Source organism: Rutilus rutilus (assembly GCF_951802725.1).
Source record: "Rutilus rutilus genome assembly, chromosome: 5".
Taxonomy (NCBI): Eukaryota; Metazoa; Chordata; class Actinopteri; order Cypriniformes; family Leuciscidae; genus Rutilus; species Rutilus rutilus.
Window position 1 is genome coordinate 16,147,620 of NC_140213.1, and position 27,014 is coordinate 16,174,633.

The window sequence follows — 27,014 nt, forward strand, 5'->3', positions numbered from 1 at the left end:
GAACAGAGGCCACAGTTTAGACATCATCAGTATTATAAGAATACATTTTACACAGATTTCAATCAAGCCATCTTTTGAATTAACCCTTTGATGCGCAAGCTATGGAAACCCCTTCTAATGCACAACATGGGTCTAAAAAGACCCGTATTCATTTCCTATGTTATTTCATGCATGGCTGGACTTTTTTTTTTTTCTTTTTTTTTTGAGATCAATTTATTTAAGCATTTAATATTCCATGATCTATAAATTCCATGATTTATAAATATTAAACATTTCTTGTTTTCAATTACCAAAATTTTTTATTTTAAATGTTTCTAGGTTTTGTGTTACTATATCAAATGTACTCATCAAGCATGATAAAACAAAAGAATAAAGACAACATTTTGTCAAATTAATCATTTTAGCAGTCATTTAGACAACACATTTAACACTTGAAATGTTTATTTGCCACTTTGTCTCACATAGTATTCACATATCACAGATAACTGATAACACTGAAATTGAACTGTGTAACTGTATTGAATTGTGGTGAATGTGATCAAATAAAAGAAAATACAACTGTTACGTCCCTAAAATGGCTAAGGGCATGAGGGAACACAACATAAAATAATATAAATAATTCCCGGATTAGTTAACCCGGTTAACGTGTTTAAGGTGCTGGTGCAAAAGGACACAAGGACAAAAAGAGTTTAAATCATAAAAGTGCATATTTATTTGTAGCACCAACGTGCACAAAAGAGAGAGAGACAAATACCGTACCCAGGGAGTAGTATGAAGATAAATCAGTAGCAAAACTCGAGAGCACGTAAATGTGAATTTGAGAACTTGTACAATAAATATTTGTACTTGTACATGAACATTTACACTCACAGCTCCAATGTGAAAACCTGTAAAATAAAAATCTGAAGTTGAATGTTGAAATTTGCACTCGCATACAATAGTCACAAACCTGTATTCTGAATTTGAAGCTGCAGACAAGTAGACAAATGTGTAAAATGACATTCACAGAAATACAACAACAGACACAAACTTGTAATATATATTTTGCGTTTAATCTTACGTTCACATTCGCGGTACTTCCTCAATTAGGCACTTACAACTTCTCAAATCTGTCACTGCAATTTCAAATTTCGCGCCTTGACTTTTGCTACTCTTTTCGCGATATATCAGGTGCAAAACTAACTTGTGCACTTGAAACTGAGAGGCGGTGAGAGAGAAAGGGGGGCGGGAGGAGGGGGGGTCAAAGGAGTCGTTTTATTGGTTGGCAGCTAGCCAATGAAATGGGACTTCGATGATGTCACGAAACCCGTGTGCACTGAAACGTTAACATGGCTTAATGCATTAGACTGATATTAAAAGAAATAAACGATATTATCAAACTCAGTAAACACAATATAATGCATACTACAGAAAAGCAGATGAGCACAGAATATGACGAAAGAAAGCAAATGTGTGTTCAGTGCAAATAAACTTGCTGCCTGTGTTTTATTAATAATTTAACGAATTATGTGGGTTTTTTTTTTTTTTTTTTTTTTTTTTTTTATAACTGTTGGTCCATTAAGCCTTAAGCGTTTTCTTGGTTTTCATACTACAGAAAAGCAGATGAGCACAGAATATGAACACAACGCGTTTAATTGAGACAGTGGTATTAAAAGACCAAACTCAGGAAACACCATACAAATAAAGCAAAGCAATTGAGCTCTGAATATGGATGCAACGAGTTTAATTGTACGTTTTCCTCCCACAGAAAACCAAGAAAACGCTTAATAAGGCTTTTTTTTTTCTTTTTTTTTTTGAGATCAATTTATTTAAGCATTTAATATTCCATGATCTATAAATTCCATGATTTATAAATATTAAACATTTCTTGTTTTCAATTACCAAAATTTTTTATTTTAAATGTTTCTAGGTTTTGTGTTACTATATCAAATGTACTCATCAAGCATGATAAAACAAAAGAATAAAGACAACATTTTGTCAAATTAATCATTTTAGCAGTCATTTAGACAACACATTTAACACTTGAAATGTTTATTTGCCACTTTGTCTCACATAGTATTCACATATTACAGATAACTGATAACACTGAAATTGAACTGTGTAACTGTATTGAATTGTGGTGAATGTGATCAAATAAAAGAAAATACAACTGTTACGTCCCTAAAATGACTAAGGGCATGAGGGAACACAACATAAAATAATATAAATAATTCCCGGATTAGTTAACCCGGTTAACGTGTTTAAGGTGCTGGTGCAAAAGGACACAAGGACAAAAAGAGTTTAAATCATAAAAGTGCATATTTATTTGTAGCACCAACGTGCACAAAAGAGAGAGAGACAAATACCGTACCCAGGGAGTAGTATGAAGATAAATCAGTAGCAAAACTCGAGAGCACGTAAATGTGAATTTGAGAACTTGTACAATAAATATTTGTACTTGTACATGAACATTTACACTCACAGCTCCAATGTGAAAACCTGTAAAATAAAAATCTGAAGTTGAATGTTGAAATTTGCACTCGCATACAATAGTCACAAACCTGTATTCTGAATTTGAAGCTGCAGACAAGTAGACAAATGTGTAAAATGACATTCACAGAAATACAACAACAGACACAAACTTGTAATATATATTTTGCGTTTAATCTTACGTTCACATTCGCGGTACTTCCTCAATTAGGCACTTACAACTTCTCAAATCTGTCACTGCAATTTCAAATTTCGCGCCTTGACTTTTGCTACTCTTTTCGCGATATATCAGGTGCAAAACTAACTTGTGCACTTGAAACTGAGAGGCGGTGAGAGAGAAAGGGGGGCGGGAGGAGGGGGGGTCAAAGGAGTCGTTTTATTGGTTGGCAGCTAGCCAATGAAATGGGACTTCGATGATGTCACGAAACCCGTGTGCACTGAAACGTTAACATGGCTTAATGCATTAGACTGATATTAAAAGAAATAAACGATATTATCAAACTCAGTAAACACAATATAATGCATACTACAGAAAAGCAGATGAGCACAGAATATGACGAAAGAAAGCAAATGTGTGTTCAGTGCAAATAAACTTGCTGCCTGTGTTTTATTAATAATTTAACGAATTATGTGTTTTTTTTTTTTTTTTTTTTTTTTTTTTTTTTTTATAACTGTTGGTCCATTAAGCCTTATTAAGCGTTTTCTTGGTTTTCTGTGGGAGGAAAACGTACAATTAAACTCGTTGCATCCATATTCAGAGCTCAATTGCTTTGCTTTATTTGTATGGTGTTTCCTGACTTTTAATACCACTGTCTCAATTAAACGCGTTGTGTTCATATTCTGTGCTCATCTGCTTTTCTGTAGTATGAAAACCAAGAAAACGCTTAAGGCTTAATGGACCAACAGTTATAAAAAAAAAAAAAAAAAAAAAAAAAAACCCACATAATTCGTTAAATTATTAATAAAACACAGGCAGCAAGTTTATTTGCACTGAACACACATTTGCTTTCTTTCGTCATATTCTGTGCTCATCTGCTTTTCTGTAGTATGCATTATATTGTGTTTACTGAGTTTGATAATATCGTTTATTTCTTTTAATATCAGTCTAATGCATTAAGCCATGTTAACGTTTCAGTGCACACGGGTTTCGTGACATCATCGAAGTCCCATTTCATTGGCTAGCTGCCAACCAATAAAACGACTCCTTTGACCCCCCCTCCTCCCGCCCCCCTTTCTCTCTCACCGCCTCTCAGTTTCAAGTGCACAAGTTAGTTTTGCACCTGATATATCGCGAAAAGAGTAGCAAAAGTCAAGGCGCGAAATTTGAAATTGCAGTGATAGATTTGAGAAGTTGTAAGTGCCTAATTGAGGAAGTACCGCGAATGTGAACGTAAGATTAAACGCAAAATATATATTACAAGTTTGTGTCTGTCGTTGTATTTCTGTGAATGGCATTTTACACATTTGTGTCTACTTGTCTGCAGCTTCAAATTCAGAATACAGGTTTGTGACTATTGTATGCGAGTGCAAATTTCAACATTCAACTTCAGATTTTTATTTTACAGGTTTTCACATTGGAGCTGTGAGTGTAAATGTTCATGTACAAGTACAAATATTTATTGTACAAGTTCTCAAATTCACATTTACGTGCTCTCGAGTTTTGCTACTGATTTACCTTCATAGAGTAGGAGCCTGAGCGGGGCTAAACTAAAGAAATAAACAAAACAAAACCCACAAACTAACTACATTCCCATCCCCACTAAACTACTACAACAAGAAAATAAAACAAAACAAAATCGACGGCGCTCAGCACGCCCTACCTAATCTACACTACGTAAAAACAAAAACATACAATTGTAGCACCCGCTCCTTACCTGATGTACTAACACGGATTTCCCTAGGTGTTGCATGAATGGAAGTCACGTGACATACTCTCCTACTCACTACTCCCTGGCCGGTTATAAAGCAATATACAAAAAGAAACGTAAGGACTCAAGTCCAACGTAAACCAAAAAAAATAACCAACACTGAGAGAAAAATAAACGGTTAACTCAAAATATAAACAGCAGATAACAAAACAAAAAAACAAGGCACGCCACCGCGTGACCCAAAACAAAAGCCAACAAAGCTCCTTCTCTCTCTCCCGCTTCCGGTCTACGTCAGTCTCTTATAGTAAGGACGCCCATTCAGATGTACGTCATAATGATGATGGACAGCCAGCAGCACCGCCCTGAGAGGTGATAGCGGAGAGAGAGTGACAGCAAAAACAACAACAAAAACACCATATCCTCGGAGCACGTAACATCCCCACCCTAAAAAAAAAAAACATACAACATTATGTTTGTCACAATTTCCACAAGGGGTGGGAAGAGAGAGCAAAAAAAAAAAAAAAAAAAAAAACCCAAACCATTTACAATACACATTGATTTACTCAAACCCTGGAAAGCGCATCGGCTACTACGTTCTCAGAGCCTCTCTTATGCCGAATTTCGATGTTATAATTTTGGACAATCAAAGCCCACCTCATTAACCTCTGGTTCTGGTTATACATTCGGCACAAAAAGGTTAGGGGATTATGGTCAGTATAAACGACCACTGGACATGCCGTAGATCCAACGTAAACTTCAAAATTCTGGAGGGCCAATAGCAAGGCTAATGCCTCCTTTTCAATGGTTGAGTAGTTGACTTGGTGCTGATTAAATTTCTTGGAAAAGTAACAAATCAGATGGTCAACTCCATCTGCAGTCTCCTGGAGAAGCACTGCACCCGTACCATACGCACTCGCGTCAACTTCAAGCTTAAACGGCACCGCGAAATTGGGCGCAGATAACACCGGCGTACTACACAATAGTGCCTTAATATTCTCAAACGCTTGTTGACTTTCTGAAGACCAGCCAAAAGATTTCAAGGGACTAAGCAGATCCGTCAAAGGACGAGCCACAGTGGAGAAATTTCTACAGAAATTTCTGTAATATCCTGCCATCCCAATAAAACGCCGCAATTCACGCCTAGTTGACGGCGCTGGGAACTCAAGGATGGCTGCAATTTTAGCTTCCACTGGTCGAACTTGGCCCTGGCCTACCTGCTTCCCCAAATAGGTGACCGTAGCTTTGCCAATTTCGCACTTGGCCAGATTCAATGTTAACGAAGCTGCTTCAAGGCGTTGAAATACTGTTCCCAACAAGGATAGATGTTCAGACCAGCTCGTTGAATATACCACCAAATCGTCTAAATAAGCACTGCAGTTCGAAACCCCGGCAAGTACAGTATTTACTAGTCTTTGGAAGGTGGCCGGTGCATTCCGTAATCCGAATGCCATAACCCGATATTGCATGAATGAGTCAGGTGTAACGAAGGCAGAGATCTCTGAAGCACGAGGGGTTAAGGGCACCTGCCAATATCCCTTCAACAGATCTAATTTACTAACAAACTGGGCTGAGCCTAAATTGTCAATACAATCCTCCATGCGAGGCAAAGGGAAACAGTCTGGCACAGTGACAGCATTGATCTTACGATAATCCGTGCAGAACCGATAATTTCCATCGGACTTCGGAACAAGTAGACATGGTGAGCTCCACGGGCTACTACTGGGTTCAGCAAGACCTTCTCTTACTAAATAATCAACTTCTTCTCTCATTAAGGATCTTTTAGTAGCATTTATTCTATATGGATGCTGCTTAATAGGGTGCGCGTCCTTCACGTTAATGTCATGGTACAGCACCCGAGTTTGTGTAGGAACATCACCACAAATTGCAGGAAAACCTTGAATGAGTGCGATCACATCCTGTTTCTGTGACTCAGTTAACCCGACAAGAAAGTTAGAAAGATCGTTCAATACCTCGGAGTTTGACAAACGCGCGCACGACAATGGATCGCTGCGTAACGTCAAACCATCCTCATCAACCAGTACATCAGCAGATGACGCTCCTACATGACAATTCACAGCCACCGGAGAGATCGCGGGCCCTGCAATCTCCTCCGTAGGAGATTTTACCAGCACGTCATCTCTACAATGATACGTTTTCAGCATGTTAATATGACAGACTCTTCGTTGTCGTTTCCTGTCAGGCGTTTTAATCACATAGTCAGTTTCACTCTTTTTACCCACGATTTCATACGGTCCTGCAAAGCATGCTGACAATGCAGACCCGGGTATAGGCAACAACACTAACACTCTGTCTCCAACGGAAAATGAACGAAGAACTGTTTTTTTTATCAAATCGTTTCTTCATATTACTCTGAGCCTGAGATAAAAAATCTTTAGCCAAGTCACAGGCGTTTTGCACTCGTTCACGGAGTCTACAAACATAATCCAGCACATTAACCTTGGGACTCAAGTCACAACTAATGCCTAGCATTTGTTCCTTAAGCACTTTTAACGGTCCCCTAACAGAATGTCCAAAGACCAGATCAGCTGGGCTAAACCGTAATGACTCCTGTACAGTCTCCCGAATAGAACGAAAGGAATTCCCTCGTCCCATTCGTTACCCGTCTCCACGCAATACTTCTTCAGCATTGATTTCAGAGTTTGGTGGAATCTCTCTGGGGCTCCCTGGCTTTCGGGATGATATGGACTTGACACACGATGTTTTATATTGAGCGAACTCAATACCTGCTTAAACAATTTTGAAAGGAAATTCGTTCCCTGGTCAGTTTGGACGAATTTCGGCAATCCAAAAGTAGAAAAAAAATTAATGAGGGACTTAATTACAGCTTTAGCAGTAATCGTACGTAAAGGTATGGCCTCTGGATAATGAGTAGCAGAACACATAATAGTGAGAACGAATTGGTTACCCGATTTTGTTTTAGGGAGCGGTCCCACACAATCCACAATTACACTCTCAAACGGCTCACCCAGGGCTGGAATTGGCACAAGCGGAGCCGAGGGAATAACTTGATTCGGTTTTCCCATATATTGACAAGTGTGACATGTGCGACAAAAATTTGCTACATCCTTCTTAAGTCCAGGCCAGAAAAAATGTCGCAAAATACGGCCATACGTTTTAGTAACCCCCAAATGCCCGGATAAAACGTGATCATGAGCCAAGGAAAGTACGTGAGGGCGGTAGACCGAGGGAATCACCTCCTGGTATACTGATGCACCCTCGTCACTCACAGTGGTGGTCGGCTGCCATTTACGCACTAGCAGATCATCATCTATAATATATAAAGCACCCTTGTCTTTACCATCCCTTGCTGCATTGAAACACTTAGACAAAGTTTCATCCGTCTTCTGAGCCTCCACAACTTCCTCACGAGTCACTGATAAGGGTAAAAGAACATTGACCTTAGTAACTTCCGAATCTTTACTAACAGGATCACCCTATGCAGCAACTTCACCAGACTCATCAGCTACACACAAAAAGGTATCATTCAATACAACCTCATCACCCTTTTTTTTAACCTGCGCACGAGTGAGGACGCATGCGGGAAAAAGTTCGGGGTACGTCTGGAATAACTCGTCTGATTCCGGAGTCAACATAGGGTTGTCAACTACTTCTAGTGCAGGCAATACTCTCCCTCCAGCCAGGTCGTTTCCTAAAATAAATGATACCCCTGGAACTGGAAGTGCAGAACGCACCCCCACATTGACAAATCCAGTGACTAACTCAGACTTCACATGTATACGATGTAAAGGCACCTTCACAACTTCCATACAAAACCCCTGAACTAAAATGCTAGATCCCAAATATGACTGATCAGAAAAGGGCAGCGCATCAGCACATATAAATGAGTAAGCAGCTCCGGTATCAAGCAAAATCTGTATTTCCACCTGCTCCTCAAGCTTACCACTAAATGATACAAATCCTCTCAGTAAGAAAGGTTTGTATATACCATCAGGTAACACTTCTGTCAGATCTTCAGAAACCGTGTTCACAAAAGCAACAGGCTTCTGCTGTGGCGAACTCTGCTGTTTGCGTTTCAGCACTAAACAATCTGCAATCACGTGACCAGCTTTATGGCAATAATAGCACTCACGTCTCTCTTTCGATTGTTCATTCGCCATCCTCGCCGATTCGTTAGCAGGTTTCCCCTGAAATAACTGTGGCTGGGCAACAACAGTCGTGTTTCTCTCCGTGTGCGCACTAAAAAACACAGTCTTATGTGTGAGCGCAAACTCATCAGCGCGCACGGCTGCCGTGGCAAGATCAGTGACTTTTTGCTCATTCAAATACAGAACGATGCGTTCCGGCAAGCATTTCTTCAAATCCTCAAGTAACATTAATTCTCGAAGAGAGGAAAAATCTGTTACTTTACTTGATACACACCATTTATCGAATAACACCCCTTTCTCGCGAGCGAATTCAACAAATGTTTGATTCACACTTTTCTTGTGGTTTCTAAATTTTTGCCGGTAAGCCTCTGGGACTAACTCAAACGAACGAAGGATAGCTGTCTTAACGGTCTCATACTGTAAACTATCCGCTAACGAAAGTGCAGAAAAAACTTCCAAAGCTTTTCCTGACAGCCGGCACTGCAACAATAATGCCCATACATCTTTTGGCCATCCTAACAAGACCGCTATCCGTTCGAAAACTCCAAAATAGCTATCCACCTCCGACTCTCTGAACAAAGGCACCAAGGGAAGATTCTTACTCACATCGAATGCAGCCGAGGCTGTAGAAGCTCGAACTGCAATAGCTTTACTCACCGAGTTAGAAGTGACCGGACCAGCAGTGACAGATGCGAGCTTCCTCCCCTCCATCTCTAACCGGCGCAAGTTCACTTCTTTCTCAGCATCTATTTCCAACCTACGGATTTTGAGCCGCAGATCAAATTCGCCCTGGCGTACTTGCGCTCTCTCCTCCGCTTCCATACGGAGTCGGGCGAGACGAACTTTCAGTTTCGACTCCCCTATCGATCCCGGCGTGGCCGGTGAAAACGGCTCAAAGGGTGGCAAAGCTGCTCGGGCTTCGACCTCGATCTCCGTCCCAACGAGTTTCACAACTTCCTCCCCAGCCTTTATACTTTGCGCATCATCGGCGATTAGAACTGCTTCTCCCTCCGTCTCCGATAAAACCAAAATATCCATTTCCACTAATCGATGCAATAAAAAATCTTTAATTTCCCTTTTTAATAATTGTTGCCTAACAGAAATTCGGAAGTGGTCAGCTATAACAATCAATTCATCTCTCCGACATCTCTCAAACGCCTCAAACGAAGGGTTCTCAATGAAATTTTGTGCGTACGATGTCATAATGAAATTCACAAACGAACCATAGGCCACCAACTAAATCCACAAGAAAACACCCACACAATCCCTAAATTATTCTCTAATGCACTCAACAAATGTACTAAATCCTTCTCTAAAGTAGCTACTTAACTTGAACCAGCACCTCAACAACGTCCAGGCTTTAAGGAACGGACGAGCCCCCACATTTATGTTACGTCCCTAAAATGGCTAAGGGCATGAGGGAACACAACATAAAATAATATAAATAATTCCCGGATTAGTTAACCCGGTTAATGTGTTTAAGGTGCTGGTGCAAAAGGACACAAGGACAAAAATAGTTTAAATCATAAAAGTGCATATTTATTTGTAGCACCAACGTGCACAAAAGAGAGAGAGACAAATACCGTACCCAGGGAGTAGGAGCCTGAGCGGGGCTAAACTAAAGAAATAAACAAAACAAAACCCACAAACTAACTACATTCCCATCCCCACTAAACTACTACAACAAGAAAATAAAACAAAACAAAATCGACGGCGCTCAGCACGCCCTACCTAATCTACACTACGTAAAAACAAAAACATACAATTGTAGCACCCGCTCCTTACCTGATGTACTAACACGGATTTCCCTAGGTGTTGCATGAATGGAAGTCACGTGACATACTCTCCTACTCACTACTCCCTGGCCGGTTATAAAGCAATATACAAAAAGAAACGTAAGGACTCAAGTCCAACGTAAACCAAAAAAAATAACCAACACTGAGAGAAAAATAAACGGTTAACTCAAAATATAAACAGCAGATAACAAAACAAAAAAACAAGGCACGCCACCGCGTGACCCAAAACAAAAGCCAACAAAGCTCCTTCTCTCTCTCCCGCTTCCGGTCTACGTCAGTCTCTTATAGTAAGGACGCCCATTCAGATGTACGTCATAATGATGATGGACAGCCAGCAGCACCGCCCTGAGAGGTGATAGCGGAGAGAGAGTGACAGCAAAAACAACAACAAAAACACCATATCCTCGGAGCACGTAACAACAACAAACAAAATAAAATCGCACTGGTACAGCGGCATCTCAAATTGCCATCTTAGTGCTTACATGCCTCACAAATGACAAATGACACCTAAACTCTTAAAACATTGAATCATTTCAGCATATGAAGGATTATGAACTGTTAGGCCTTCTACATGTAAATAAGCTTTAAAATACAATATTTTTTTTTAGTGTAGCTAACATTAGCTAGCTAGAATATGTCACCAGCTAGCTAGCTAATAGTATTGGACATGTTTCTCCTTCTCACACATAATTTCTCACTAGGATTACAAGGTCAAGGTAACCATAGCCTAATATTCAAATATGTCCATCTTTTACAAAATATAAAATATTTTCTGTGGTTAAAATAAAATAAGACTTGCATCAAAGCCGTGTTGAGTTGTGAAATGTGTGGCAGGTGAATAGTATTCTGCAGTAAATCTTCCTACTTGCAAAAATGTGCAAATATCAAAGGTTTCTATATGGGTCATTTTTGACCCATGTATGTAAAATTGATGTAGAAATAAAATAAAAAACAGTGTTTGTTTATAAAGTAAGAAAGGAAACATTAACATAATGATTTGTGGAAATCAAAAACAAAATATTTAATGAATACCTAGAATAAGAAAAAAAAAAAATTAAGAAAAAAAAACATATCTTTTAAAGATTCAGCAAAGAAACACTCAGCCATCACTGAAATAACATAGGAAATGAATACGGGTCATTTTAGACCCATGTATGCATTAAGAACATACGATCGTACTGATAGGAAACAAGACACACTTTCATTCAAACATCTAATAGTTATAACAAATCATGACTTATATATGGGCTCTAAGCATATTAGACACACATATAGGTGGTAGACACAACATAGAATTATGTAGTTGCATGATGTTTGATTATAAGTCCATCGAAAATTGTTCTGGAATGATTTTATGTATTGTTATAGGTAAAATCTCAGTTCTCTGTGGTTTGAAGAGATTTTAACTCTGGGTCATTCAGAGTTCCTTAAGAAAATGGAGGTCTGTTTTGTATATCTGTCGTGGGATCGAGCAGCTTCTGCTGTTATCTTGATCGAGCACTGAGCTGTGCCATCTCTAAACCAATCAGTCTTTCCAAAACTATCAAACGTTGACAACGTTCTTCCTTTAGTTGGGCTCATCTCTTTGAAGCTTGCATGGCCATAAAGTTCTTAGCTGGGGGTTTTCGTTGGTTAGCGTAGACTGGCTGGAGCCTGGGTTTTATGGCTCTGGATTGGTGATTTGGGGTCTGGAATGTTGAGTTCTGTGTGGAATTATGTTTGAACAAATCACCTGGAAGATTCATTTGTGTTTGGTTCGCCCTCAAATCCTACACTACTTTAGTTAACATAAACTAAGAATGAACAATACTTCAGTATTTATTAATCTTAGTTAATCTTAATTTCAACATTTACTAATACATTTAGTAATATTAAAATCAAAGGTTGTATTTGTTTGTTAGTTAATGCACTGTGAACTAACATGAACAAACAATGAACAGCTGTATTTTTATTAACTAACATTAACAAAGATGAATAAATACTGTAACAAATGTATTGTTCATTGTTAGTTTATACATTAACTAATGTTAACTGATGAACCTTATTGTAAAGTGTTACCAATTTTGTACTTACCCTTATGTAACTTCAAACCTCTATGACTTTCTATCTTCAGAGGAACACAAAAGATATTTTGAAGGAGACATTTTTCAAAATACATTCTTTTGTGTTCCACAGAACAATTACATTTATTACAGTTGTATAAACAATTACATTCACATTTTTAGAACATGAAACTGAGTAAATGATGACAGAATTTTCTTTTTTTTTAGTGATCTATCCATATAAGTGGATCAGCTGTTAAAACAACGTACAGTACATGCAAATAGACAATGCTATCAGTGGGCACAATTTATTATTAGTGAATTATTTTCTCAGATTTTTGTATTTTGCTTTAGATGAATGACAGGCTGCAAGTTTTTCAAGACTTTCTGAAACAAGTATTTGTCTGTAAAGTAGGTCTACATATAACATGGGAAGAGAGAAAAAAAGCATATAATTGCACATGTCAGGTGGATGGAGAAAAAGAGTGACTGAGATGAAATGACAGAGTTTCGAAACTGTAGGGGTTCGTGCCACATGGCCACCAGGCGGTCTTTATAATCCAATCACACACACACATGATCTGTGCCCTTTCACAGGAAATGCTGAGACCCAAGCACTAATTAAAACAAAATCTGAACTCAAGTACTGCAAATAGGATATGAGAGATTTAGAAAAACAGCTGGCCCACTTATTGAAGGAGAGGTAGACAGAAGCAAAATAGACACGGAAGCATGATGCATAAGGTTTTCATTTGGGACCATGTTTAGCTGCTCTCTATGATGATGATTAAAAACTGACATTTTTAAAGTCTGTTATACTGTCCAACCAATGCAATGATACTTTATATTATTTTTCTATAGGAGTGCTAGAGAGAGAAGAGAGTGGAAGCAGTAGTTCACTGACCAAAGCCAAAATTCTCTATAGGTCTTGCACCAATGAAAGTGAGTATAAAACAATTGGCTGTATAATTATATAGGCTCTTAAAGGGATAGTTCGGCCAAAAATGATATTTAACCGTTCACGGAGATGGATGCTGGCGTATGACGTAGGACGTAGCGTAGGAAGCGTTGTGACGTAGAACGTGACGTAGAACGAACGTGACAGCGCAGCCAGAGAGCAGAGCAAAACAAAACTCTACGTTCGTTCTACATCACGACGCTTCCTACGCTACGTCCTACGTCATATGCCAGCATCCATCTCCGTGAACGCGCGTCGACCGCTACCGGAAGCCAGTTATTTTCGTTTATAAAGTTTTAAATATGTATATTTTTACGACAAAACCGCACGGATTACCCTCAGAAGGCCTTCGTTTATCCCCCTGGAGCCGGATGGATTACTTTTGTGAAGGATGCATGCACATTTTGGGACTTGAAGAAGGTGGACCCCATAGCTTCACATTATAACCACTGAAAGATCTAAGACATTTTCTAAAATAACTGAAAATGTGTTCGTCTGAAAAAAGATTGACATATACATCTCGAACGGCTTGAGGGTGAGTAAATCATGGGTTAAATATCATTTTTGGCCGAACTATCCCTTTAATATTACATTTTCTAAAATTGTCAGTAAGATGCTGTCATGACATTGTCCATGGAGATTGTCATTATGAAATCATTATGTAGTTGTTTAAATGAGCTGCAAAACATGCAGATATTCTCAACAAACAAACAAAAACTAACTACAATTTCCATATGCATTGGCTGCTTAAATAAGCCTGTATTACTTTAATATTTTCCTGACAGGCCTCATTGAACAGAGAGGTGGGACACCTCTCCTCACAATGCTGCCAGATGTCTTTGAGTGGCCTATAGCAACAGATGATTGGGACACCACTTACGGTAGGAGAATATTTCTCAGTCGCATAACCCTAATTACCTCATATGTACATTGTATAAAATGTTTCCTCTCTCCTCCTCTACAGGAATGAATTGGACAGCAGAAGATGCCATAGCCAAACTTAATGAGAAATATGGAAAGCAAATCCTAATTAGCTTTTTTATTGGTACAGATGACCGAGACTCCAATGCACACATCCTTCATGTAGGTGTGCGCAACAACAGACTACTTATTTTGTATACAAACACAAATCCATGTTTACTTTTGTTTAAAACACTTCTCCATGGCAGAAAAAAAAATAACCCTCTCTACACGCCATCTCCAAGAAGTCAATCCAAAGACTTAAAATTGCTTTAAACAAACAGTATTATTGTTCATGGGTCTGTGAGGTTTTTAATTGGAGTAACTGATACAGGTTTATTAGGGTGGCACTACATGTGGATGCATTGGATTTTCAATTAAGAATGAAAGCCTGATTGTCTCCTGGTTTTATTCTCTGTGCCAGTTCGACCAGCCAAGTCTTGGCCTCTCCTCAAGAGACTACTATGTGTGCACTGGGCCATATGAGGAGGTAAGAATTGCCTGTTAAACAGGAACAGGTGGGTTTTGTGAAACTTAATTTTTGGTTCTTTTTTTTTCTCCTGAACCCCTCCCTACAGAAAAGACCAGCTTAGACCAGAATTAACTTTCATGCTGGTTCAAGCCAGTCTAACTGGTGGATTATTAGGGTCTCTAGGTGTCTTTCTCTCTCTCTGACATTTTCTTTCACTCTTTATTGATCCAATACAAAAGCTTATTTATGACATTTACCAAATGTAGGAGTTACAGATGAAGCAACATATGGCCTTTTTCATACCTTGAGTTCTTCCTGTGTACAGTAGATTGAAATTATTGCGCCATCAATCTGAAAGTGTAAATCAACCTCAATTTACTCTCAGAAAGGAATATCAAATTTTGCCTCCAGCTTTACCTTGGATTTGCCCAGACCACACAAGTTAGAAGTGCAAGATAAGCCTGTACATCTCCTAAAAGATCTAACAGTCTTCTAATTTAAAATAAGATAATCAATTTGCATTTCATTTCTCTTGGAGAAACAGTCACTCTTGGACTGGAGTGTTCAGATACAAACTGTTAGTTATCATCAACTGATCGTTATTCAGTTCAGACTTATAAATGCTATGTCCCTTTAATATTTTTCAGACCTGGTTCATTTGAAACAAAAAAGGCAATAAAGAAAGTGGGGAAGCCTCAGTGAGACAAACAGATGGAAACACTTGGACCAAGATTCTGGTCTTTTGTTTCCATTTTGAAGATTATCAATGATTATTATGTAACCTTTTGCAGGAAAGCAGAGGATGAGAGGAAAGAAGGAATTAGATTGAATAATTTCCCACAAAGTGCACAAATGCTTCCTAAACAACCGTGAAGCCAGGATCTGGGTGTTGTCATACTGCATATAAATGAAGAACATATGCATGCTGACAGGTATTGAATTTAGCACTCATGTGTTTTCAATTTGTTTTTTTCCTCAGGCCTGTGTGACATATGAGAACTTCATGACTGACTTGGCAAAGCTTATCCGAACTGACCGGGGTCTGAAGGTTAATGACACTAATATCAGGCAAGAGGTTGCCCGGGTAATGATGATGGAAAAGGAAATTGCTAATGTAAGCATGGAAAGCTTCTAAAATTCTGCTGTCTTAACAGACCTGATATACTGTTGTAATCAACACCTTTCAATCTATTGAGAAGATTAATAGTGACTGCAGCACTTAAATATCACCAGATGTTCACTAATGTAATTTCATGTTCACATATTATAATTTACATATATTTTTATATTTATATCATTTATATTTTGCGTTCACTCCATTACGTTCGGTTGACACCCTTCACTAGAAGATGCACAACAATAAAAATATAGCCTTACAATCTCCTCAGACAAACATGTTTAGTAGAATAAGGCAAACCTTTTCTATTCAGGAATGGAAATGTCCTTGTGTGCATAGTAAATGCTCAACCTGAACTCAACTTCTGTTCCAGACCTCACTGATGTTCTTGTCTGAATCAGATCAAATCACCACAGCCACCACTTCCAACATTTAGTGTAGGCAATTCCCAGGAGACTGCAGCAAGCAGGTGTTGAAATAAAATGATCAACAAGCACATATTGTCACTCATGGGTTGTTTTGGTTTTTGTGTCATGTTCAGGTTTCATGTTCTTGTCTGGTTCAATTCGAACAAGCCTCTTGTCTCTGTCATGTTTCCTGGTGTCATGTGATTCCCTGGCCCTCATGTGATCCTGCCATGTGTTCTGTGTTGTCATGTTGTCATTGGTTCATTGTTGCATTGTGCACAGGTGTGTCTTGTGTATTTAAGCCCTCATGTTTGCCATGTGTTCTTGTCAATTATTGTTATCTTTAACATGGAGGCAAGTTGTAGAACCCAAGTGCAGTTTATTAATACTCAAAACAAGATCAAACATAAAACAAAGGCATGACATGAAACTCAAGACTTAAACATGAACATGAACATGGACATGGACATGGACATCCCAACAGTGGTTACAGGTAACATTACTTGACAAGGACACATGGAAAACATGAGGGCTTAAATACACTAGACTAATGACTGAACAAAACACACCTGTGCACAATGAAACAATGAACCAATGACAACACAGAAGACATGGCAGAATCACATAACACCAGGAAACATGACAGAGACAATGAGACAAGAGGCTTGTTCAACTTGAACCGGCGCTGCACAGACCGATCAGTGTATGACATCAAAGTACCGTGAGTACCGGTACTTTGATGTCATAAACCGGTCTGTCATGATCGGTCTGTGCAGTGCTGGTTCAAGTCAAACAAGCCTAAGAACATGAAACCTGAACATGACACAAAAACCAAAACAACCAGTGACACATATGATGTTCAGGTGTCCACAAACTTTTGACCATGTGGTGTTAACATATGTAAATCCATGGGCTAGAAAAACAAGGTTTTGAGGCTCAATTGAATATTACAAAGATTGGAATAAAACTCTATTAGAAAGAGAGGGACCATTAAAATGTGTTTGATTTTATTTTAAATACAGTATTTACTGTACCCTTTGAACATTTGAAAACATTTGAGCTTTTTTAAAAAGCTAAATCTGGACAATAATAGGGAATTACTTGAAACTTTATTGTACTTGCCCAAGGAACAGTGTGTTTCTTTGCTTCACCCATATGTTGTGTTTGTGCTCCACACTGAAACAATTTGCTAGAGTGGCTGTACAGCACAACTTTGGTAAACATCACTGCCATGTTTCCCTCAGTGTTCCTGGTGAGGTTTTTACCTTTTATGATAGTGAGCTCATTCCTATTCAGTTTACACAGTATGTATTACAGGCCTAGTCATTTGTGTTGGAGCTTAAGTCAGACCCACACTGCTGAGACATTCTTGACAATAAAAATACAGTTAAATGCTCATGCTCAATAAAAATCACGGTAACCGTTCCTTTTACAGTCCCCTAATTACTAGGTATTTACCTGGTAAATATATGGTAAGTTATAGTTGGTTATTGGTAATTACCACAGGTAACAAGTATGTAAATGCAGAGAAACTACAAACTAATTACTAGGTATTTACCTGGTAAATATATGGTAAGTTTTAGTTGGTTATTGGTAATTACCACAGGTAACAAGTATGTAAATGCTGAGAAACTACTAAGTATTTACCTGGTAAGCATATGGTAAATTATAGTATTTTAGTGTGTAATTACTTAAGGTGATTAGTATGCAATTACAGAGAAATACCAGGGAAAAAAACACCACTGTTAAATATCAACTCAACAAAGTACTGTGTACTTGTTACCTGTTTAGGTTGGTAATAACTCCGATTTAATTGTGTACTTCCTCAGAATGTAGGCAGACTATTTTTTGAAACACCTCCAGTATTACCCATCAATTCAAGTTAGGTTTGTAGTTATCCTAGGGTTATGTTGGTAACAGTCCATGTTTATTTATTACTATCTTGAAATTAAGACGTAGTTTCCAATAAATTACCTTGTCTTACATAGATGTTGTTCATTGCTACACCCATTTATAGAGGGTTTATCAAATAATTTACCTTACACTTACCTGGTAACTACCCCGCAGGAACAGTTTTTCATAATGTCATGGCACATCTTAAATACTGGGTATGTTCTTGCAGATGTTTTTACAATTTACTCAGTAAGTAAAGTGTAACTGTACTGTAAAATGAAGCCTTGTTTATTTCCATGGTATTACCGGAATTGTACCATATAACTTGATCATTCCCTTTTCCATATAGTCACAATTTTTTACCTCATATGTCCTGCAACGTTACCAAGGAAAACATGACAATTTACTCAGTAAGTAAAGTGAAATTGTACTGTAAAATGAAGCCTTGTTTATTTCCATGGTATTACTGGAATTGTACCATATAACTTGATCATTCCCTTTTCCATATAGTCAAAAATGTTTACCTCATATGTCCTGCAACGTTACCAAGGAAAACATGACAATGTACTCAGTAAGTTAAGTGAAACTGTACTGTAAAATGAAGCCTTGTTTATTTCCATGGTATTACCGGAATTGTGCCCTATAACTTGATCATTCCCTTTTCCATATAGTCACAATTTTTTTACCTCATATGTCCTGCAACGTTACCAAGGAAAACATGACAATTTACTCAGTAAGTAAAGTGAAACTGTACTGTAAAATGAAGCCTTGTTTATTTCCATGGTATTACTGGAATTGTACCATATCATTCCCTTTTCCATAGTCACTTTCTTTTTTTTTTTACCTCGTATGTCCTGCAACGTTACCAAGGAAAACATGACAATTTACTCAGTAAGTATAGTGCAACTGTACTGTAAAAGGAAGCCTTGTTTATTTCCATGGTATTACCAGACTCTTACCACATCCTTTGCTACTGCTTAAACATTTTTGAAATCACAAACTTTTACCGTGTGTTCTGCAACTTAACTAAAACATTCCAGCCTGGTCTCAATGTTAATACGTGTAGTATTAACACGTAATTTTCAAAGATAGAAAACTACATAGGCTACAGTTATGAAGAAAAACAACAAACGTGTAATCACAATAATTTATTTATTGCGAAAATGTCAAAACCGGTACCAAAAGTCGTTCACATGACGATGTGTTGCAGTCACAGTCCTCTCTTTCAGTATATAATAATTTTGAATGAGGTAATTTACAGAGCAGAATTTAAATGATTAATCCATGAAAATGTTAATCCGGCTTCGCTCTGTGTGAAGGCGCGCGCGCTTCTCCATTTCAAATATAGTTTACCGACTGAAATACGACATGTCGCAATCTGTGACGAACATAGACGAACAGGCGAGAGCCAATGAGCGTTTGATATCACTGCAGTAAAACATGTCGTAACGCTTCTTGAGGGCGCAATTTTTGAATTTGAATTCATCATCACGAGCGCGGGTCCGCGGGATTTGACAGTTACAGACTGCGCTGTTGTTAAAGCCTGTGGAATGGAGATGAAGATCACTCACTGGATAAAGGGCTGAATTTGGATCTCTTTCTTGCAAACGTATGGATTCTAAAGATTTGGATTATATCAAGTAGGCTATAATAAAATTGATGTCTTTTGTGAATTTATGTTGGGTTTTGGTGTATTATTGTTCTATTGGAGAAAACGCATTTTGTGTCTCACTGTAAATAAACTAAATATTAAAATGGTTAAACGATTAAATAAGGTACTTTTAAGGTTTTAAAGTGTATTCTTGTTTAACTGCATGTATGCTAATCCTCCGAAACGAGTTTGCAGCAGAAGGCACGAACAGAGCGAAATGTTATTAGTCTATTTCTTGAGTAAACTGCATAAATGCGACTGAAAACGTAATTGATAAGACATTTGAATGCAATAGAGTCAAAACATTAATGCCACGATTTTAATATGCATAAATAAGAATGCGTACAAATATGTACGTCGGTATAGAGTTGTTCATACGTAAATAATTTGTTTTTGAGCTGTTAATGCAAACATTTTACGTTTTAGTGCTGTAAATACTATACGTTTCTGTGTGTATAAAACGTAAGTAATGTACGTATGGTAGAATTACACTTTACGTAAAAATACACACGTATTCTCATGAGATCACGTTGAACATTATCAGTAAGTAAAGAGAAACTGGAACGTTACTGTAAAAGGAAGCCTTTTTATTTCCATGGAATTACTGGGATCTTAATCTGTAATACAGTTACGTAGCTATAACAGATTATAGGGTAAGATCCCAGTAATTCCATGGAAATAAAAAGGCTTCCTTTTACAGTACAGTTTCACTTTACTTACTGAGTAAATTGTCATGTTTTCCTTGGTAACGTTGCAGGACATACGAGGTAAAAATTGTGACTATATGGAAAAGGGGAATGATCAGGTTATATGGTACAATTCTGGTAATACCATGGAAATAAACAAGGCTTCATTTTACAGTACAGTTACACTTTACTTACCAAGTAAATTGTCATGTTTTCCTTGGTAACGTTGCAGGACATACTAGGAAAACAAATAAATAAAAATGTGACTATGGAAAAGGGAATGATATGGTACAATTCCGGTAATACCATGGAAATAAACAAGGCTTCATTTTACAGTACAGTTACACTTTACTTACTGAGTAAATTGTCATGTTTTCCTTGGTAACGTTGCAGGACATACTAGGAAAAAAAATAAAATAAAAATGTGACTATGGAAAAGGGAATGATATGGTACAATTCCGGTAATACCATGGAAATAAACAAGGCTTCATTTTACAGTACAGTTTCACTTTACTTACTGAGTAAATTGTCATGTTTTCCTTGGTAACGTTGCAGGACATATGAGGTAAAAAAATTGTGACTATATGGAAAAGGGGAATGATCAGGTTATATGGTACAATTCCGGTAATACCATGGAAATAAACAAGGCTTCATTTTACAGTACAGTTACACTTTACTTACCAAGTAAATTGTCATGTTTTCCTTGGTAACGTTGCAGGACATACTAGGAAAACAAATAAATAAAAATGTGACTATGGAAAAGGGAATGATATGGTACAATTGCGGTAATACCATGGAAATAAACAAGGCTTCATTTTACAGTACAGTTTCACTTTACTTACTGAGTAAATTGTCATGTTTTCCTTGGTAACGTTGCAGGACATATGAGGTAAAAAATTGTGACTATATGGAAAAGGGAATGATCAAGTTATATGGTACAATTCCGGTAATACCATGGAAATAAACAAGGCTTCATTTTACAGTACAGTTGCACTTTACTTACTGAGTAAATTGTAAAAACATTTGCAAGAACATACCCAGTATTTAAGATGTGCCATGACATTAGGGAAAACTGTTCCTGCGGGGTAGTTACCAGGTAAGTGTAAGGTAAATTATTTGATAAACCCTCTATAAATGGGTGTAGCAATGAACAACAACTATGTAAGACAAGGTAATTTATTGGAAACTACCGTCTTAATTTCAAGATAGTAATAAATAAACATGGACTGTTACCAACATAACCCTAGGATAACTACCAACCTAACTTGAATTGGTGGGTAATACTGCAGGTGTTTCTAAAAATAGTCTGCCTACATTCTGAGGAAGTACACAATTAAATCGGAGTTATTACCAGCCTAAACAGGTAACAAGTACACAGTACTTTGTTGAGTTGATATTTAACAGTGGTGTTTTTTTTCCCTGGTAGTTTCTCTGTAATTGCATACTAATCACCTTAAGTAATTACACACTAAAATACTATAATTTACCATATGCTTACCAGGTAAATACTTAGTAGTTAGTTTGTAGTTTCTCTGCATTTACATACTTGTTACCTGTGGTAATTACCAATAACCAACTATAACTTACCATATATTTACCAGGTAAATACCTAGTAATTAGTTTGTAGTTTCTCTGCATTTACATACTTGCTACCTGTGGTAATTACCAATAACCAACTATAACTTACCATATATTTACCAGGTAAATACCTAGTAATTAGGGGACTGTAAAAGGAAGGGTTACCAAAATGGCAACGGTGGCATATGGATTTATGCAACAGCAGTGGATTTGGTTCAGAGGAGTGTACACAGCAAGGTTACATGTCCTAGATTTGATTCTCTATTGAAGCAATGGCAAGAAACAAATACATTTTTTTTATAGTATTAGGGGATTGGGCTGCTGTGTATATATAAAGTGGAGGGACTGGAATGGCAGAAGAAAACTGGACAAAAACCTGTTGAATCTCCTTGCATCCCAGGAAATGCACTGATATCCATGCTCTCCCTGTCGTCATAGGCCACAGACACACCAGAGGACAGAAACAACCCGGTTCTGCTTTATAACAAGGTGCCTCTGGAGACCATGAACAACAACTTCACCCTGGACTTTGATTCCAGGGTAAAAAAAAAAAGATTAAAAAAAAAGTGTTACCTCCCATTCTACTGCATACAATTCCTTATCATAAACATCTATGGGTTTTCCTATAATATCTATAATGTGATCTTTAATGAACAGTATTATTTTTCTTATCCTCCATATAAATGAAATAACTGATTTTTTTTCTGCACTGCTCCTATTCAGGTGTTTAACTGGACGCTCTTTACTAACAAGATCATGGATACAGTTGGTGTTCCTATTACAGACAGTGAGGAGGTTATTGTGTATGCCCCAAATTACTTTAAGAGGCTCAACCCTGTTCTTGCCAAGTACACAAAGAGGTAGTTCACTGCATGCACAGTTTTCTATCTAGTGCTCTAGTCTGGAATATGCTTTTAAAATGTTGCTATAGAACACAACCACACTATATTATATTATATTTCTAGTATACAATATGCATACTGTGCTTGGAAATTTTCTTTATACATGGAATATCAGCATGGGCTACTAAATTTCCTAAATGTGCAGGATACACTGTATGAAATGCTGTATCCTACAATACAATGTGCTAACCTTGACAAATGAATCAGAAGCAATCTGAAACGCCTTTTAAAGTCAGCATGGAACGAAAACTTTTTTTCCTTTCTTTTTTAACCTATTTTTATGTATCTGAGTGAAGCGACTTAATATGGGACAAGGCCTGATTTTGTCCATCAGGACATCGATGTCATTTGCTAATTGCAGCATTTGTTTCATGTAAGGGACAGTTTGCTCGAGGAGAGGTTTTAAAACTCATCTGGCCATTGGAAAACCTTAATGCCCAGTCCTTGCTCATGTCATTGCGAGGGGAAGGGGACATTAATATTTTTAATTAAAGATCATGAGTACACATGAATAGAATAAAAAAATAAATAATGTGCACGGTTAATTTATTATGAACACTGAAACATTCTGTAAAAAAACTAAGAATTGTACATTTTGACTCTAACATCTGTTTTTTAACTAACTTTTTTGATCAGACAGCAAAATGTAAAGATGTGTACACTTTAAAAATGCTGAAGAACATCTCAGGTTACGCATGTAATGGTTCTCTGAGAGGGAACGAGATGTTGCATTGTGCAAAACAAGCCATCACATTGGCCGGAGAAAGGTCAGGTGACGCAACGTCGAGGGAGTATTGATACAAGCCGAGTATGGGTTGTTTCAAGACCTTGACCCCTCAGTGTGGAGATCTGGAAAAAATGGCAGATGTTTATGGGGCTGATGTCCCTGACCACTAGTGAGAAAGTACTCATATAGCTTACTTTTCTTGTTTTGCATTTTCACTTCTGGCCATTCAATACTAAGTTTCTCTACCGCTCGAGTAACCACCTCTAACAGCAGCAAGGGAAGGGACAGAGTCCATCTCACGCCGCCTTGGCAGATGTGGGACCATAACCACAGGGCACAGACGGCTGACTCCCATCCCTCGAGAAGAGAGCTGGACATGAGCGGAGCTTCCTCAAAGTGAATTTCTCACAGTGAGTGCAATCGCCTCCCCCAAGAGAAGATCTATCATGCTCTGCTCCTAAGCATATCACACACAGATCATGTTTGTCACTCCTTATAAGAAAGTGGGGGCATGGCGGAACACACTGTTTATATTGCTTGTCTGATGCCATGGCTTGATCTTTCACAACAAACATTGACTGTAGACAAACTTTGATTCTTTTTTCGTTTACTTCTAACACACACAATGGACTCTCCATTGTGACACACGTAAACAAACGGCTTCCTGGAGACAAAGAAGCTGATGACAAGTTTTTTGGGCGTCTATTTATGGTCTTCATGGCGCACTGATGTTACGTCACATGATCTTTCTCTGGCCAATGTGATAGGCTTGTTTTCCACACGTGTTTCAGACACCGGCTCACACAGAAGCGTTCCCATAGTGTTAACGTCATAATGCAGGGTTGAGTTCCACTCAAAAGGGAACTATCTCTATAACTGGGCTCCCTGAATTCACTATACAAATTAAAAATATACAGTATAAACCAAGTGATTGTATGTGCAGGGACATGCAGAACTACCTGGTGTGGCGTTTTGTTATGAATCTGGTGGTTGGTTTAAGCAGGCAATACAGGGAAACCAGAAAAGCTTTCAGAAAGGTAAAGACCAAAACATTTTTATTCAAACTGTGAATTAACTGTCATAATTTTAAAAACATTTATGCTCTTTATCCCACCTTAGGCTATCTATGGGACTACATCTGAAGCAGCAGTTTGGAGACAGTGTGCCATCTATGTGAACAACAACATGGAGAATGCTGTGGGGAGATTGTACGTGGAGGAAGCCTTTGCTGGAGATAGCAAAGATATGGTGAGCTGTGTGGGCATGCAGTGTATGTCTGTGTGGGTCCTATAATGGTTTCTGGATGTGCTTGTGTGTTTGTACATAATCTCAGTCCTGTGTGGTATGACTTGAGTCGGGTCCATTCCCTCATATGCATAAGAACAGCTGAGCAGTGCACCAATGCCACCTGTCATAAAACACACTCTCTAACACTCCATTAATCACTGGATTCTTCTGGCCTCAAGCCCACCACATGCACATGGTAGCACCCTGCACAGTATGAGTGTGTGGGGTGGGGTGGGGTGGGGTGGGGTCGGGTTGTTGTGGGGGGGAGGGGGGGTGTCCTTCAACTATGGCCACTGGGAATAGGAAAAAAATAAAAAAATAAAAAAAAACTTACAAATATTTTTACACTCACTAAGTCATTTTTGAGAAAACACTGTTGTGAATATTTCCATCACATCTCAACCTACAATATGTGTTTTTCATAGCACAGTTTCTGTCATGGAAATGACATTTTAATCATCCTTTGTTAGCATGTTTGTAGCATAAATACAAACATATATACTGTATATAGTGGGGAGAACAAGTATTTGATACACTGCCGATTTTGCAGGTTTTCCCACTTTCAAAGCATGTAGAAGTCTGTAATTTTTATCATAGGTACTCTTCAACTGTGAGTGACGTAATCTAAAACAAAAATCCAGAAAATCACATTGTATGATTTTTAAGTAATTAATTTGCATTTTATTGCATGACATAAGTATTTGATACATCAGAAAAGCAGAACTTAATATTTGGTACAGAAACCTTTGTTTGCAATTACAGAGACCATACGTTTCCTGTAGTTATTGACCAGGTTTGCACACACTGCAGCAGGGATTTTTGCCCACTTCTCTATACAGACTTTCTCCAGATCCTTCAGGTTTCGGGGCTGTCGCTGGGCAATACGGATTTTCAGCTCCCGCTAAAGATTTTCTATTGGGTTCAGGTCTGGAGACTGGCTAGGCCACTCCAGGACCTTGAGATGCTTCTTACGGAGCCACTCCTTAGTTGCCCTGGCTGTGTGTTTCAGGTCGTTGTCATGCTGGAAGACCCAAGTCTCAGCAAAACATGAGAGCAGTTGCGTTTTAGACCAAACATATAATGGTGAGTGAGTGCGACCTGGATGCATCAGTGAATGGTGAGATATTTTGTTAAATAAAATGATCCTGCCAGAAGAATTGTGTGAAAACTTGATTATGCTTTGTTCTGTCTGTATCATCCCGGTGAGTTTTTATGAGTTTTTATGAGGGTTTACGCATGCGCTGTAAGGTGAATTTAGCATTTTCCAACATTTCAGTGTGGATGAGAAACTTTTGGAAAATGCTTAAAAACGCTAGTGAGAACTGAGACCATTTTGACTGAGACGATTACGAAATGCAATAATCTCATGTGTACAATCATTACAGGATGTGCTGTGTAATTTGCTGAATATCAGCTTGCTTGATGACATTTGTGATTTTGGCACATCAGCAGCATTTGGTTTTATGACCGTACTCTTCTGCATAAGCACATGCATAACAGCAAGCATTAGTATGTGGACTTGTGGGTGTGTGTGCTTGATCAGGTGACCGCTACCTTCCCACAAATCACTCTTTACATCCATGTCGTGCCAGTGGGTTTGTGGTCACCAGGATAACGTTACAGATACTCACATGAAGTATATGCCAATAATTAGCCTGATACAGCAGTGTCTATCTGTCCAGGAGTCCATCTAGAAGTAATGGGAACAACATTCAGTCAGCTAGAGGTGGACAAAGTACACAACTTCCTTACTTGAGTGAAATTACAGATGCTACTGGTCAAATATTACTCCGTTACAAGTAAAAGTTGTAAAGACTTAAGTACTTAAGTATCAAAAGTAAAAAAATAAATGTCAATGCATTGTTTTAATATTGTTGCATTGTTCTATGTAATACTTACAGTACCTTATGCCTCTGAATCTATGCCTGTCTACCTACCCTCATATCAATATCAAATTTATTTCTAGAACACAGTTCTAGTAGTGGGATTGAATGTGAGATTGAATAAGTGCCCTCAATAACGTCCACAATGGTTTCGGACACCCAAATGGCTGTTCCCTCAAACAGTTACCTAT

The 27,014-nt window shown here is 38.1% G+C and overlaps 1 protein-coding gene across 1 annotated transcript in view; it reads left to right on the top strand.

Moving 5' to 3' along the window:
- Positions 1 to 27,014, top strand: part of LOC311290242 (neprilysin-like) — a 199,570-nt gene that overhangs the window by 148,732 nt on the left and 23,824 nt on the right. The window contains exons 5-13 of the mRNA XM_084408606.1: positions 13,164 to 13,244; positions 14,046 to 14,141; positions 14,225 to 14,343; positions 14,645 to 14,710; positions 15,672 to 15,806; positions 22,463 to 22,564; positions 22,748 to 22,884; positions 24,597 to 24,690; positions 24,773 to 24,901. Coding sequence (XP_084264732.1) covers positions 13,164 to 13,244; positions 14,046 to 14,141; positions 14,225 to 14,343; positions 14,645 to 14,710; positions 15,672 to 15,806; positions 22,463 to 22,564; positions 22,748 to 22,884; positions 24,597 to 24,690; positions 24,773 to 24,901 — 959 coding nt within the window. The remainder of the gene's footprint in view (positions 1 to 13,163; positions 13,245 to 14,045; positions 14,142 to 14,224; positions 14,344 to 14,644; positions 14,711 to 15,671; positions 15,807 to 22,462; positions 22,565 to 22,747; positions 22,885 to 24,596; positions 24,691 to 24,772; positions 24,902 to 27,014) is intronic.